Raw genomic sequence first — 12,534 nt, 5'->3', positions numbered from 1 at the left:
GCTCGGCCGGGCCCCACCGCCGGGCCTGGGGGAGCGGGACGGCGGCGGAGCCACTTCCTGGCGGCCGGGCCTAGCGCGGGAGGGCGGGCGGGCCCAGCGGCGGGACGGGGCCGCGGCTGCCGGCGGCGGGAGGCGGCACGGGGACGGGTCTGCCAGCGCTCGGCGGGGTGGGAGCGCGCCGTCCTCCCCCGGAGCCCCCGCTCCGTGGCCTGTAGCGTGTGCGGCCGGTGGCCGGTGTGTGGCTGCGGGCAGCGCGTCCCTCCCTGGCGGCCGTGGGGTGGGCCGGGGGCTGCGGTGGCGGGGGAGCGGGGGTGGGCTCGGGTCCCGTATTTTCAGCCTGTTTTTGGGCTGGAACGCAGCCAGGAAAGCACTGAGGCTGCAGGAGTACTCGTAGTCTTTTGACTACTTTTTTTTTGAGGGTTGGCAACGTACTACATGGGTTTATTTTGTTTTGTTTTTTTAATCTGGGGAGAATAGTTGATCTGTATAAGCTCTCGCCCTAGCCTACTTAAAATGTGTTGTAAGGCTTTAGGTGTGTTTACACCTGGCACTTTTAAGTAAAATTCAAAGCCTGTTTGCTTCTTTAGTTAGATATAGAGTGTATTTCAGGGCTTAATTATTTCTAATGTATGTCGTGCCAATGTATTTGCTCTACTGCTCAGCCTTGCTGTTTTAAGAGTCAAAATTGTAATGTAGAAATACTGAGTAAATTTGGTATTTCTTATTTTTTTTAAACATGTGGATTTGAGGGGGTTTTTTAAGTGTTTTTGAAAGTTTAACACAACATGGGATTCTACTTACAGAGTTTCCAGTAGAGAACAGAGTGGCATGTGACAGATGATGGTTCTAGTCTCATGCAGTTTGGACTAGAAAAATTGGGTGGATGTGAAGGTAGACCCTAAGAAACACAAATGTCTTTTCAGCATTTACTGTGAAAGTTTTCCTTTTGCTTGAACAGCTAGCAACACAGCCTCTAGGGCCAGTGCTAGAGGCTGTTCAATTCTTAATGGTGTGTGGGGCATGGTTATTTAAATTCTAATTTCTTCTGCAGTTGAAATACTTGGTCAATTTACTATCTTTTCCTCAAGAGCTTATGAACTTCATTGGTGACATTTTCTTAGAGCATCTAGATTTCTTTGGGAGAGCATTAAGAAGACTGGTCTCTTACTCCTTACTGACTACTTTGCTTCAGATTTTTGGGCTGCAGTCTGTAATTCTGGGCCCCAACTCTTGACCTTTTCACCTGGAAGAAATTGGATTTGTCTTTGCAGTGAATGATTTCTATAAATGCATTCTGGTTGGAGATATGAATTCTTCCTGAGTTCTGTACAGTATAAATATATCTTATGAGGGTTAGGAAGCTGATTTTACCCCATGTAGTATTGCCTGCAATAGTCTCTGTAGTGTTAGGGGTGACAGTAAGAGTGTAGCTGCAGAAATGCTTTCCCTGGTGATGAGGCTGGTTTAAGAAGTTACCTCCACATGTGTTCCCTGTGCTGTAGTCTGGTGCCTCCTTAGCTCTCAAGTGCAGCTGCTGTAATCTGGGCTGCTAAAATAATTATCCATAAAGCCCCAGCAGAACCAAAGCTCTGAGAGCATCAGAGAAAGTGTGGCAGCCTAACGGAGCCTCAGCATGCACAGGGACTTGTTCTGTTTCCATCACACTGTGTGATCAAGAGCTTCTGCTAAAAGAGAGCCAGCACCTCTACACCTATTCTGTCACTTTTCAGAATTTAACTTTATCCTTTCCTTTAAATATTACTTTTTTTAATGATATGGGGGGGGGGGGGGGGGTACCAGGAATCAGAAGTGTTCACACAGTCCCAAACATAGCACATTTTCATCTATGTGCAATACTCAATTTTTTTACATCTCAAAAAGACTGGTGATGCGAAACCTGAGTCTACACAACAAATTTAAGGACAGTGCAGAGATTAAATCAGTCTTCGTTGATTTGGTGTTAACTAATTTTTAAAAGTGATTCACATGCATGGTTGAAAGATCTGTTATGTAAAACTGACAGTCTGTGTTTCTTTCATAATTTGAAATATGATCTTGGACAAACCCCACAACACAAACATACCCACATATTCTTTCCTTCCCTTTTCTGCTGACTGTTTGTTTCGTTTACTTCAGGTGATGTTGCTGGTAAATGCTGTCTTGCAGGGCGTGGAAGAGGTGAAGGACGTGACCAAAGTAGTGAAAGCTGTAGTAATTGTAGTTGTTTCAAGTTCCTAAAGGCAAAAAAAGGAACTGCTCATACATGGGTGTATCATCAGATGGATTGTGTTTTTAAACGCACATTTTTGTGTGTGTAAAAATGACTAGATTCATTTGCATTAGTAGGTCCAGATTCCTCTCAGTTTTTAGTAATGCTAATCAGCATTGGGGCCTGTGGTAAAAACAGTGTGAAACTGAAAGTTGGAGCACAGATTGTTTTTTTAGGGAAAAGTAGTTTTTAATTGAAATTAGAAATTTTTTGTGTGTGTGTGTGAATGCAGTCATACATCAGGTGCACGTGGACTGGTTTTCCAACAATGTATGTACAGATAGAGCTGTCTGTGTGTTACAGAGGAAGAAGTTGTCCTGATATATAGGGGCGTATTAGTTTGTGCTCTGCTGTGTACCAGACTCAATAGCAACACAAAAACTTTGTAGATAGATGTTGGATGTGTGTGACAGAGAACAGTGAAGGGTTTTTTGAGAAGGCTTGATAAGATCTTGTTCCCCCTCCTAACCTTTGCATCTGTCTAGACACTTGCTTCTTTCTTTTCTTGTTGTTTAACAGATCTCACTGCATTTTCCCTGTTACAGCTTTTGGGGCAAAAAATAAAATCATTTCAGTGTGCAGGCCTTGTGTGTGAGCAGAGTTAATTTGTTAGAGTCCTAAGGGCTAATTGTGTACTGAAACAAGCAGTACTGCCCTTTGGGAGGAAATGCAGGAGTGTGAGTGCAGGGTAGCAGGTTAGCAAGTGCAGGGTGCACCATGACATTCTTAGGTGAAAGCGTGAAAAGGAAGATAAGATTTTAATTAACAGGACCTCTCTGTCTCTCCTATCGTAAATGTAGGTTAGCAGGGGAGGATGTGAAAAAGTGTAAAACAAGATCTTTCACATCTGAGCAAATTTCCAGAAGTGTCCTATTAGGTTTTAGAACTGAAATCATGAAAATGGTGTGTGTGCTTCTACAATGTAAATCAGTGTTACGAGTTCCTAATTTCTGTTAGCATGTTGCTTGCCAAACCAAGTTACTGCCTGGTCCTCGTGGGTCTGGACTTGATGAGAAAAGACAGTAAAATATGGTCTCCTTCCAGGTAGCTTGCGGCCTAAGCAGGAGAACATCCTGGCTGGAAGTTTGTAACCGAGGACAAGTACCCTGTCTTTAATTACAGACAGGTTCGGAGATATTGGCAGGGAGAAAAGAAACCCATAGACCAAATGGCCCAGGAAAGTGCTGTTCAGAACAGTGTTTTCACGTGGCTGTGAAGGGCAGAGGCATGTCTTTTACAAAAAGCAAGCACTCACTGTGGAAATTGTCTGATCATAATTCTGGGTCCACGCAGTGAGTGACAAACAGGTGATAGTAGTGGGTGCTGTGTAGGAGGAAAGTTGAGCCAGAGACTCTGTTTCTTCTGTGCTTGCATGTACAACAAGGTACCTGTAAAACGTTTGTTAGAAATAGGCTGAAACCTTAGTTTGCACAGGTGAGGGATCAGAAAGTTGGGAACACAGGTGTTTGAGGATGTTGCTGTGATTATCTAAGAATGGGTGTAGAGTCATGTAGGATGAAAGGGGGTAAGACTCTGTCTCTTCAGGGGTAGTTGAGAGAGAGGAGAGAGCAAAGACTGAGATAGGGAGGGAGAGAGAAAAGTAGTGATGTTGAAGGCAGCTTAAAGAATGAGATGCAGGATCAGTTGAGGTGCCATTGTGAAAACATCAATGATAACCTTGAGAAGAGATTCAATGGAGATTCAGCATGTGGGAGATGCTGAACAGGAATGGGTTCAGTTCTGGACTTGCAGCCATAATTCCTTTCACATCTGTGTTAAATATGCTGATACAGTTGGGAAGGTGTGAGATCAAAGAGGTTTTCTGGTTTTTGGTAAAATGGAGGAGCTGAAATTTGTAATGTAAAAACCTTTGGTTTTAATGTGAAGACAGGAGAATGAGATGTGAGAAAGATGAAAGAAGATGAAAGTGTGTCAGTGGGAAGGAGAAGAAACTTGGAGTGCAGATAGTTTTCCATGCAAGAACAGCCATACTAAATCAGACCAAGGATTTAACTAGCATAATATCCTGTACCCCAAAATGTCTACTAGAATATACCTATGGAAAAGGAAGAGGATGTGTATATGTGGTACCTTTCCCTGACATTCCCTTCTGATGCCCATTGTGTAACAGAATGAAGTTGGTGAGCTACTGTCTAAGAAGGGAGTGATGCAGAATCAAGAGGTGATTTGAAATGCGACTGTGATGGCAGGTTGATGTCCAGCAGTGGAAATTGCAGAATTGCAGTAGGAAAATGGTTAATTAGTTATTTCATGAGTAGAAAATATGGCCAGTTGTATTCTCTCTACACAGGAGTAGAAGCAGAAGTAGGCTTTGGGGTGGGCTCAGCCAGGCTCTGGCTTGGCAGGGTGGACCAAAGCGATGAAAAGTCCATGGCAAAAGGAGGCTCTGCATGCCAGTGGCAGAGCAGTCAGAAACTTGGTGGGGAGCTGTTGAGTGGATACAGTGACTCTTCTAAGTTTTAAATATTTTACTGATAAAGAATTTAAGTAATGAAGAATTTATCTGCATTACAGCAAATAAACTTGTCAAATAGAGCAAATAAGCAAGTAAAATCAACTGACTTGAACAATAATAGAGTTCACACAGTAGAGTTGTCTCAGACTAAATCTTTCACGTAGGTCCCCTACTTGGAAATAAAACTAAATAGAACAATTAAGTCATTTTTGTCTCCAAATAATGTCCATACGTCAGGGTTGTTCTGAAAAAGCTACACATAACAGTGTATACCAGATTGTAGCAAGTTTCTTGGATAAAAATTCTTAAGGTTTCCGTATAACTGTAGGAACAATATATTTTTGATTGATCTGTTTTCCTTTTTTTCCTTGGTAAAGATTTTCTTTTTTAAACTAGTTGCTCTCAGCCATGCTCTCTTCAGTGAGACAAATTGGCAAGTCAAATCATACTGCTACTTTTGATGGAACGAGATAATAGACTTATTTTTGAAAAGTCTTAAGTTTCCTTTTCTATGCCAATGGAAAAAAAATAAGCAGCCTTTTTGCAGAGGGAGGGCACACTAGTGGCCATTTCTGCTTATTTAGGTGGGTGAACTATTTTTTTTTTCTGATGGACAAAGGCAGGTTTAAAATCACCCTGCAGAAAACTGAATGCAGTCTCTTCTGTTTAAATGATACTGCTAAAATAGTGTCTGCAGCCAGCTGGTGGTGATGGGTGATCTTCCACCAGAACCAGACACAGATGAAAACACTCACGTGAGCCCTTGAAGTACTTTGCTTAGTCTCCATCAGTGAACTTTTCAGGTGGAAGTAAAACAGTATAGTCTCTCATGAAGTGCCAGATAAGCTTTGGAAGCTACAGTATAAGGTAATCGCAGTCATGTTCATCCTTGCGATTTTCCATTTCAACTTTGTTTAATATAACATTTGTATTTTTATTTTTGCTTATCTGTTGCTAACAGTGTACACTGAGACTCTATTAATATATGATGTTTGTTAGGTCTGTGGCAATGTCAGTGTATGTAACTTAGATTTGTTGTTACATAGGATAATGCTGAGGTCTGTTGTGTAACTTGCATCTGCTTGGTGCAGTGCAATTTAAGTGGAAATACCCATATGTGAGCAGGAACAGTGCCCTCCTGAAATGCAGGCGTGAGCTGAGGTAGCCAGCAGTACTGTTCTGCCCATTGCCTGGTGGAATGGCTGGAGTGAGGTGGGAAAAGTAACTACTTAGGCAAGTATCTGAACACGGAGTGCCTGCCTTTGAGACCTGAGGGGCTGTCTTTCAAAATCATAACCACATTCCCGACATGAAAAACGGTATCTTTCAGAACTGGATTTGGAAATTCAGTGTCTCTGCCTGTGCATGCAGTGTGCACAGCAGTGCCCTGTGTCACCCTGGTGTCTGGGTTCCTGGGTCAGGGAGCACAGGGGCAGGTGACGGGTACTGGGGTCACAGCCCCAGGAGGAGCTTGAGGAGCCCATGCCACAAGTTCCCAGAGCCGTGTTGCAGGAGCCTACAGTACAGCTCTGGAGTTCCCTTCTCACCTGAGAAGTGCTGTGTGTCACTGGGCAGCTGGAAATGCACAGGTCCATCAGGTCCTGGGCTCTTCCTCTGCTGTGAATCTCCTTGCAAGCTCCTTCCCATTTGAAATGCTCTTTCCAAGCAATAAGGATCATAGTAGTCAGTTGGGTCACAGAATATCAGCATCTTTCTGGGATGTTTTTTTTCTCTGCCTCATAAAGATAGCCAGGAGTTTCTATCCTATCTAAGCTACACGTTTATTATAGCGGGAACAATGTTTTCAGTGGACATCATTGTCTCCTAAATTGATATACAGGAGAACAATTACGTATTTTTTGCTAAAATTGGACTCACGTTTTATTTGGTGATAAAGTGTAGCCCTTCAGTTGATTGGGATGTGCAGAGCAGTGTTAAAAATTGTACATTTAATCAGCTTTTCTTCAGACGTCGGAATTTCAGCCTTAATGGTTGACAATTGGAAATGATTCAGTTTACAGTGCATTGCTGTAAAAAAAGCAATGCCCTTTGGGAAGGTAAACGTAAGAAGCCATCAGTACTTAAATTTGCCAACTGAAAATTTGTCAGCCTGTTTCATTGAAAGGCTAAAGTAACTGCTCAAAGTGAACTGGGAGGTTTTAGGGCAGAGAGAAGATCTGGGGTCTCTGTATCTGTCTGGAAATTTGCACATGGTTTGGGCGCATTTAAATTTCATACTGTGTGAAGGTACAGTGCAGAACTTCTTGTTCAGCATAGCTTAGGTGAATGATGATGGCCCAATTGTATAAAGACTTTTACAATCCTAGTTAACTGTCATTAATAAAGACTTTTACTAAGGCTTTGCCTCTAGAGTAGCGTAGCCTATTTTATAAATAGTCCAAGCAAGTGCCCAACAAAGCAGTAGATGTGGTGGCACAGTGAGTACTGAATGAGGAAAAGTGTCTTACTGTGTATGTCTAAAATTGAACTTGCTTACAGTGCAAAAGGGAATAATACCTGCCAAGCAAATCTGATATCAATTTGCACTGTGAGAACAGGGCAAAAGTACAATTTTCTTCTTGTTCCAAATTGATAATATAATGTCTTTTAACATTCTCAGGAGAACAAAATGCATGTCTTTTAATTCCAGTTGGTTTTGCAAGTATCAGTGCTCATGGTATTCCTCTTCCAGTTGTGCTGAGGCCAAGCTTTGTTGAACAGTAGCAAGCCTTTAGAACTGCTTAAGTAACAACTGCATATCAAAAAGTTTACCTGTGTTTTTCCCTTTTGGCCTTGAGATGTATCTGACTCCCTTTTCCCTGAATTTGTCTACCATTTCTAATCGCAGTGTTCTCTTGAAAAGGAAGAATGAAAGACTTTTTCTCAAGAACATGTGGTGTTTATCCTTACACAAATTGTAGTTAATTTACAGGAATGATCTGTCCTGCTTTTTTGTTAAAGAATCAAATGAGCTACCCAAAGCTTTAAGTAAAAATAGTTGATCTTTAGAGTTTGCTTAGGGAAAGCTTGCTGTAAATAATGTGAATAGTCTAATTCCAAATACACTTGAGCAAAATTCTGCTGATTCTCCCTTTGGATATTTTTGGATATTTGGGTATTGCTTTGTTTTAATATCAACCCCCCATCATTGCTTGTAAGAATGCATTTAAAGTGATTGGTTGAGTTTACATTCTGAAGTCCTGTGTTTTAAAAAATTGTACCACTTAGTATGTCCAGGGAGAAGAGCTGGTTTCATACTTCTAATCTTTTTCCTTAAGATTTTATTCTGGGCTATATCAGTTTTCTGATATGAGAGTGGTTTAAACCTAATGCAGATTTTTTTTTTTTTTAAACTTGTGTTTTATATGCAGACATTTATTCTAAAGGATCACAGCTCTTAATTTACCTTCAGTTTTTTCATGGTCAAACCTGTTTCCTTGCTTTGCGGTTTTTATTTTGTAAAAACGTAATATGTGATTTTTGTGCTGATGATCAGTTACATGCTTCCATCTAAGAAGAGGGTTTATGTTGCTCAGTAAGACCCGTGGCATATTATGTAAATGTGGATTAGTGATGACTTTCACAAATGGCAGGCACTGTATCATACAGTGTGGTGCATACCTAGACCTAGTTGTATTTTATTTGTTACCCTGGGAAGTAATTTTTTCCTGGTATAGACATCCAACTGAAAAGAGGCTTGAGAGCATCCTAAGAAAAGGCGCTGGCACATTAGAATGTGTTTCCTTTGCATGTTGCTCTGGTAATTAGTCAGTTCCCATCCCAGTGTGAATTTAAGGTCACTTTTTAAGCAGCAGATTAGACATACAACTTTTTTGACACAGGGAAATACATTTGGGATTGTCATTTAAATATGTTGTATTTATAAGTGAATGTGAATCCCACTCCTGTTATACCCCTACATAAAAAAAAATATTTTTCTCTTTGTAGAACTGACAGTGCATCAGCTGACCAGGACAATTTAAAATACCCTTCATCCAGAGATCGGGGCAGTTCTGCCTCCTATGGATTACAACCCTCAAATTCAGCTGTGGTGTCTCGGCAAAGACACGATGATATCAGAGTCCACACTGACATACAGAATGAAGAAAAAGGTACACAGATTGCTGTTTCATGTATGAATTGTGAGGGGACATTGAGGGAAAGGCAGTAAACTGCAAATGGTGGAGAAATTTTTGTTTTGGTTTTTCTCTTCTTTCCCCCAAAACAAGGCAGAGAACTGTCTCATTGCCACAGTATCACTGTTTTGGGAGATTTGTCAGGGCGCAGAGAAATGTTGTGGTTGATGTGAATACTGAGAAAAATATGCAGTTGCATTAGGAGAAGAATGCAAGAGAAGACTTGATGGGTTAACAGAATAAGCACGCTTTTCTGAAGAACAACATTCTGGATGTGTCTGGTCTTCAGGCTGCAGTTTCTTCCAGAATAGTCTCCAGTACTTCTGGTATTGGATGAAACAGGCTACTATGCTGATCTATTGCCTATTGTAGCTTTACTGCACCAAACTGGAATCTTTGTTTAGTAATCAGATCCATATTTTTATCATTAATGGCAGTTTCTACTTTCATGTACCTCAGTCTTACTTCATATAAATCATGTGATGTGTGTTTCATACATTTTTACTGGTTTTGTTTTTTTTTAATTTTTAGGATGGAAATACTACCTCTAGAAAATAGCTAAACATTCAGAATCATGTCTTTTTTGTATTTATGACAAATCTATATTCTGACTTCTTTCTTTCTTTAATTGCCAAATACAGATGTCAAATACAAGGATTTCTTACTTGCAGAGTCACTTTTTAGACTCTGTAAATCTTCAGGCAGGCCAGACTCAAACAAAAATCACACAGGAATAGTAGTGTGGGAGTTTTTGTTCAGGAACCTAAAAAGTATTTGAACTCCCCCTACTTCTCTGCCCTGTAACTGACTGTAAATAATTGCTGTATCTTGGGGGAAGTTACAGCTGCGTGCAAATTAATTTTTTTATAAGTAGAAGGTAGTGTTAGTAGGTGGCAGAAGCATGAAGCATGTTTATCTGCGTAGTCTGAGAACCTTAAGATTTGTTTAACTTCAGTAGAGAAACTGCTTAGGAAGTTGAGTGTATTTGTATGCCAGCATGGAATGTGTACTGTATAGTAGGTTGTTCTTAAAACTTGAAGCATGCTAGTATTTAATACACTGGCAGCCTAGTGAAATAGTAAGTTTTGGACAAATTCAGAAAGGTAGTTTGTGAAGTTGCTTCCATTTGAGAAGAAAAATGTACCTGGCTCTCCCTCCAGTAGTGTATCTTGCAGGGCATGTCTCTGCTAGCTCAGCACTTCGTGCTACTTTGTTCAGGTGTGACTTGAAAAGAGGTGATTAGTATATTCTGACTATAAAACCAAGTTCCAGGTATCTCTAGTTCATTTTTATTACTGGAGAAATTTGTAAGCGTACGGATGCAGAATAGTTTCTTTGTTTACTAAGATTTTTCAATTCATCTGTTGGAGTCTGCCAGCAGGGAATTTTCATTTGAGGTTTTCTGTCCTGGCTCCCATACACCCCCTACTCACCTCCCCCCAGTTTCTGATGCTGATAATAAAAATTACTTCCAAATTGATAATTTCTGGAAGTTTTTCAGGTTTGAAAACCTCCAAGGATGTGACTCTTATGTTCAGGCTCAAATGCACTAATTGCTATTAGGAGTTGCTTCCTTTATAGGATAATGTTGGTTTGTTCTGACAAAGTAATGTCAAGGTGGCATGCCTGCTAGTTTGTTTAAAAACTGAGCTGTAAAAAATAATGTTGTAAATCTAAATGGACACAAACTATATTTACTGTAATTGTTGTTAACTAATTACAAGTGAGACTTTGCACGGAGTTTTCTGCAATGGTGGGGTAGCCCCATCTGTACAGAAATGCACAGATGTATACCAGTAGTTCACATCTGCTTTTGATCAAAAGTTTCACCTTAAAGAAGCATTCTGCACATCTACTAAGGTCCAGGTTCACCTCAAGGTTTGAACTTAATTTTTTATCAATCCTTTAGTCTCAGTAGGCAGCCTCTTATGGGGAGCCACCTCTCCTTTTCCCCGGACTTTCTGTTATACATTGCAGCAGGTGGACTTGTGGAAGTATCTTTTCTGAAAGAAATCTTGCATATTTTTTGTTGTTCTGGGTTTAATTTTATTAGTTGATTCTTCCCTGTCTTGGTTAGGGAAGGCACTTCAGAAATCTGCCTTGGAAGTGAGCTCTAATACATTGAGTGAAGTATTGGGCAGGCTCAGGAGACAGTTTCACTTCTCTACAGTATTGAGGGGAACAACCTGCCTCTCAAAGTGGTGTGTCAGACTGGAAAAATTTCTAGTCTCAGAATTTGAGTATGCTTGTTCTTGTGCATCTAGGGGTAAGATCAATTTAATTACTCAAAATGATGGTTTTATTTTCATTTTATATTGTTAGCAAAGATGTATCTCAAGTGGAAGAATGTAGGATTGAGTTTAATTAAGGATGATACCAGTATTAGTGCGTGGAAATACTGACCTTTGTATATTTAGGGAGGGCTGTTCAATCTGTGCATAACAGATATTTATTTTTTCAAAAATTTTCCCTTTTTCTTTTTTGCCATTTTACTCAGTCTGTGGTGGATTTATAGCAAAAACAGAATGGAGATTTCATGTGCATAAAGGAGCAAGTAAGTGAATGTATCTAGCCACGTGTACTAGCAGTTTGACCTTGTATTTTGCAAAGCCTTTCATGTCAAAGTAATAATAAGAAAACATTAAATGCAACAAAATTGACATTAAACTTCATGGCAGTAGTGTTTTCATGTCCTTCAAAAGTAAGATGGATGAAATTCTAAATCTATCTGTGACCTGGAAACTTACAGGGTATAACAAAACATTGATGCATGTGGAAGTGAAACAGGAAGCTAAAGGAGCTGGTAGAGTATAGGGCTGCTAATTTGCATATGAATTGAATAACTCACAGCTCACCACCCTGCTAAATGTATGGTCTGAGAGCCTGTTTTAATGTCACGTTGGTTTGTCCACAGGTGGCTACAGTGTCAATGGAGGATCTGGGGAAAATACTTATGGTCGGAAGTCGTTGGGGCAAGAGCTGAGAGTTAACAATGTGACCAATCCTGATTTTACCAGTGTTCCGCATGGGAATCGTGCTTTAGCCACAAAAGACATGAGGAAATCACAGGGTAAGGACACTGCCGATTTTCAGGAAGAGGGTATCTCTTTTGGCAACCTTTCTTGTGTTCAGAATATGAAAAGAAGTTCACTATGATTAGGCAATCTATATGGATTTTATTTTCTGTGATATGTGATTAGACGGTGTTGATGGAAACTGTCACCTTATTTTACTGTTCCTTGTGTTGAGGCTTCCTCCATAGTTTGGCAGATCTCTCAACTATCTATCTGGCTTAGGCTGTCAGTCTTTTCAATTTCCTTTAAATGGATTTTGAACCCTTACTTAGGTTAGCCAGATTCGACAAAGACATCTCTAAGAAGGAGAATTTGCTTTAGATTTGTTGCAAATTGATGCCTGAGTAAAAAGTTGTTCATTAACGAGCCCCAGTGTGGGAAGAGCAGCTCAGCCGTTACCTGTTCTCCCTGGGCTGCAGGTCAGGCAGTGTCACATCCTGCCAGCTGATTACTCAGCCACTGCTGTCCTCCTGAGCCTGCCACTACTCGTGCTCCCTCTTGCTCAGCTGAGAGGTAGAGGCCAGGGAGGAACTGGAAGCATCCTAAGAATTTGGGCGAGGTCTTGGGAGATGAAGCAAG

General features: G+C 40.7%; 1 protein-coding gene across 2 annotated transcripts in view; it reads left to right on the top strand.

The window, feature by feature from the left end:
• SMG1 (SMG1 nonsense mediated mRNA decay associated PI3K related kinase) overlaps window positions 1–12,534 on the top strand; it is a 59,450-nt gene that overhangs the window by 476 nt on the left and 46,440 nt on the right. The window contains exons 2-3 of one of the 2 annotated variants that reach the window (XM_042036777.1): window positions 8,694–8,857; window positions 11,796–11,951. In XM_042036777.1, the coding sequence (XP_041892711.1) occupies window positions 8,694–8,857; window positions 11,796–11,951 (320 nt within the window). The remainder of the gene's footprint in view (window positions 1–8,693; window positions 8,858–11,795; window positions 11,952–12,534) is intronic. The other variant, XM_042036778.1, reaches the window with a different exon arrangement.

Source organism: Corvus kubaryi, unplaced genomic scaffold, assembly GCF_017639235.1.
Source record: "Corvus kubaryi isolate FWS band 111438036 unplaced genomic scaffold, C.kubaryi_AGA036_p1.0 37387, whole genome shotgun sequence".
Taxonomy (NCBI): Eukaryota; Metazoa; Chordata; class Aves; order Passeriformes; family Corvidae; genus Corvus; species Corvus kubaryi.
Note: the sequence above shows the minus strand (reverse complement) of the source record. Positions and strands in the feature narration are given on the sequence as shown.